We start from the raw sequence: 4,239 nt of genomic DNA, 5'->3' as shown, positions 1-4,239 counted from the left end.
CCCAGGTTTGTTACAGTGCCAGCAAAGTCCCTCAAACTTCTCTGAAAGCTGCACTTTTCTGGCTTTGAATCCTTATGACTTTTTGTTGTCTGGGGCTGATTAGGTCCATGGCTAATATATCCTCATTGTGTAAAAAACAGTAAATCGTCCTTTAATGTATTTAATTCACTTTGAAATTTACTAATTCTTTCCATTTGTGTATGCTAGCTTTCTCTCAACTGTTGGAGACTTTCTTCCTGTTTCTTTTCTTTTTCCTCCAACAACTGCTGTAATCTCTCTCTTCTTGTTTCTTTTCTTTTTTCTCCAAAAACTGCTGTAATCTCTCTTCTTGTTTCTTTTCTTTTTCTCCAACAACTGCTGTAATCTCTCTTGTTTATTTTGCTGTTCGAGCTGCCACTGTTGCAGGTTTTCTTGCCACTGCTAATGTCTCTCTTCTTGTTTCTTTTCTCGGTTCTTCTTGTTTCTTTTACTGTTCTTGTATTGCTGCCATCAAATCTGCTAAATCGTAGCTTGATTTGCCTCATCTCATTTCCATCTTTTTTTTTCTTTCTCTATCCCACTAGTGACACCAATTTGTTACGTATACTCTCGTTTGTTAATTTCCGGTATAAATTCTTTCCAGAGGAACTTCAGCAATACAGGTCCTTTCTTAATTAAAACTCAATTATTCTTCCTCGATACAACTTTTTGTAATACACAGAATTTCCACAGTCACTTTAAATTTAACAACCTTTATAACACACGCTATAAATCACAGTGATTCACACACTTTACTTATGGTGCCGACTGTTCGCTCGACTCAATTATCTATCTCTTCAGTCTATCTGGATATCTATATATCGCTGACTTTATTTGCTGGGCTTATATACTAAAAAAGAGGGCACCTGGCAAACACTCAGACATTTGCACGGTTCCTCAATAATTTATGATCCTTCGAGAAACTCCAGTGCACATGCTCCCAGTGTCGCGTGACTTCCGCTGTCGTAACACCATGTTATTATCCACCTTTTATAAATAAACTGGAAATGTTATAAGGTATGGTGATAATTATTAGAACATCATGTAAATAATTCTGGCAGAATGTGTAATAATTTATGAGTTTAAAGAGGTAAAATGGTTTTTGTTATTTTAAACACTGAAGAAAGTTCTAAAAATTGAAAACATTAAGTATATCTCAAAGTGGTACAAACATCTGATGAGGGCTAAACCTGGTTAAAACTACAATTCTCCTTTAGTCATTATATGGGATTTGTTATTGAAAGTTAACTAATACATTACTTTATTAGTAGTGTATAAATGCTAATCTAGATTATAATGCCACATTTTAATACTATTTTTCAAAAACTCTTGTGGATAATTTCCAATAATTTTGTAATGAATGTTGACATGTATGTGAAACAGCTTTTGTGTAGTATTAACAGAACATGTCTGCAAATGTCAATTTATGACTAAGGATTTGCAAATATATCATTTCAAGCCATCATAAAGACATCTTGTAAAATTTGCTGGTAAAAATACTAACAAATGCAAACTTTTTAAACTAAAAGAGAAAAAAAAACAGCTCAAAATCAAAGTGAATATAACCTTCTTGTCTAGTGTAGTATTTCACCTACCATAAAATCAATGAGAAGAATGAAGGTGAGCGTTCCATCAGCTAATTGTGGAGAATCTGTCTCACAATCAAGACCATCCCAGTTGCACTCCTCATTGTTGCATCCATAGTCACAGTAACCATTTCCATAATTAAGGAGACAGTATGAATCATACATTTCACTAGACAATGAAAATATAAGCACATAAGCATATCAAAAAGGAACTGACATTTGTTTTATTTACTTAACAAAATTTGATTTGGGTCCACATTTTCAAAAGGATTAGCCTAAAAGCACATGTATTTCAGAAATATAAAATTATCAAAAGTGATCATCTTTTTAAACCATTCCATGAAAACATTCAGCAAACTAATCTTTTCTCATACCTTATTTCTAAAAAGAACCAAATATTTACATAAGCACTGCACACTTTTCAGTTACTTACTTGCAAGATGGTAGTTCTTGAATGCAATCAAAGCCATCAAAGAGACAATCTGCATTATTGCACTCAGCATTACACTCTCCATTGCGGAAAACATTCCAACAACTAATGGTTGCAACACACTTAAGCCATGGATTTGTTCCTATAAATACACACTTGGTTTAAAAATTATGCAGGACATCTCATCAATAGTCCAAATCAAGAATACACTTGGTTTTAAATGATAACAAAAATGAAACTATAAGAGGATTCAGCTCAGTTTCTACACTCACATATGAAAGCAAAAATCATGGTCTCACAAAGGTTGAAGAAATATACATTAAATTGTTAGTGGTTTTACAAAAGTTGAAACTTATGTTAAATTCTATATTGGTTTTATAAAGTTTGGAGGATTTTATATTAAAGTTTTATGGTGATCTTATAAAGACTGATGAGTATTACATTAACTTCTTAGGCAGTTTTAGAAAGGTTGGAGAATTTTACATTAAATTCTTTGGCAGTTTAGAAAGGTTAGAGTATTTTACATTAAATTTTCATGGTTATATCTCTCAGAAGGGTTGAAGAGCTTTACAGGACATTCTTATGCTTGTGTTACAAAGATTGGATAATATTACATTAAATTATTATTATTCTCCAAAAATATTGGACAATTTTTATGGTGGTATTACAAAAGATTGAGAATTTTTATGCTGAATATGTAACAAAAATATGGCATTACAACGTTGGAGAGTTTTACAATATATTGCAACTAAAGTACATCCTTTATATTTAGGCCTGTGTGCTTCGAAGTAAAGGAAAACTGAAGCTCATTGAGAACTTACAAGAATGACAGCCAAATGATGAATATTACTTACTTCTGTTTTCTTGAAAAAAATTCTGTATTCATTAAAACTCTTTTGTAGTTATGCTTAAAAACACTCATATATAAATTTAGCTATTACAAACAAATATAAGTCTTACTTAGAGAGCAGTCTCCACCATCAAAATTACACATATCATTATTGCACTCCTCATCACAGCGTCTATTTCCAGCCTTCTTTTTACATTTGTTTAACTCACACTTTTTCTTCAAGTCTATGGATAATAATTAGAAAAAACATAAATACAAAATTACACACAGCTTTAAAAAATAAACAGAAAAAACTAGAAATAGTGGCAATGTTAAATTATGTAAGGCTTAATTGATTTTAACAAAGTGTACAATTGCCTATAAAAGTTAATTTACATGCTATTAAGCATAAATGTTATAAAACTTTACATTAAATTCTTTGGCAGTTTTACAACGGTTGGAGAATTTTACATTAAATTCTTTGGCAGTTTTACAAAGTTTGGAGAATTTTACATTAAATCATTTGGCAGTTTTACAAAGCTTTGAGAATTTTACATTAAATTCTTTGACAGTTTTACAAAGTTTGGAGAATTTTACATTAAATTCTTTGGTGGTATTACAGAAGGTGGAGAATTTTACATTAAAAATTTTTGTTAGTATTCTTAGTTAAATGAATAACACATTATTACGATTGAAAATTTGAATTAACTGACTTGACAAAAAATTAAAAATGTATCTAATGAACTCGATAATAATTATGGTAAACACATTACATATTGACTCACCAATTATTGCAGGCACCTTAATTTATTTATCATATTCTGATACCAAACGTGTGAAACATTTAATTTAAACAATTTAATAACTGATGAAACAAATGTCAATTAAACCATATTTCATATTACCATTTTATCCAAAAATATAAATAACTGTACTGGTATTAGTATAATGTGGATAAGTTAAGGCTCAGTGTTACCAACAACAGTAAAGTATGATAGTCTATCTTTGAATAAACTTGAAGACTGCTCAAAGTTACATATTTTAAGAAATCACTAGTGTTTTAATATTTGTGTCATATGTTTGGATTTTTACTGATAACCCTCTGAATTCATAGTTTAGAGACTAAGTATGTTAGTTTTGTAAACAGCCTGGCTGTAATATAGCCTTTAATTATAGTATTCTGGCACTTGTGTATAAAGTTAAAATTATAAATAATATCCACATTAAACTGGTACACAATTAAAAACATTTTATTTAGGCCTATCTATGGCCTTCAAAAAGTTGACAACTCTACATGTTTCAACGTTATCACTCCTGAGGATGCCGTTGTAACGTCAAAACATGTAGAGTCGTCAACTTTTTGAAGGCCGTAGATA

General features: G+C 30.6%; 1 protein-coding gene across 1 annotated transcript in view; it reads right to left on the bottom strand.

Annotated features, from left to right (window-relative positions):
- Positions 1-1,592: 1,592 nt before the first annotated feature.
- LOC106460133 (neurogenic locus Notch protein-like) overlaps positions 1,593-4,239 on the bottom strand; it is a 93,263-nt gene continuing 90,616 nt past the window's right edge. The window contains exons 22-24 of the mRNA XM_022386779.1: positions 2,995-3,108; positions 2,038-2,176; positions 1,593-1,773 (exon numbers count right to left, since the gene is read on the bottom strand). Of these exons, the coding sequence (XP_022242487.1) occupies positions 1,593-1,773; positions 2,038-2,176; positions 2,995-3,108 (434 nt within the window). The remainder of the gene's footprint in view (positions 1,774-2,037; positions 2,177-2,994; positions 3,109-4,239) is intronic.

The sequence above is a fragment of the Limulus polyphemus genome, unplaced genomic scaffold, assembly GCF_000517525.1.
Source record: "Limulus polyphemus unplaced genomic scaffold, Limulus_polyphemus-2.1.2 Scaffold715, whole genome shotgun sequence".
NCBI classification, from domain to species: domain Eukaryota; kingdom Metazoa; phylum Arthropoda; class Merostomata; order Xiphosura; family Limulidae; genus Limulus; species Limulus polyphemus.
Note: the sequence above shows the minus strand (reverse complement) of the source record. Positions and strands in the feature narration are given on the sequence as shown.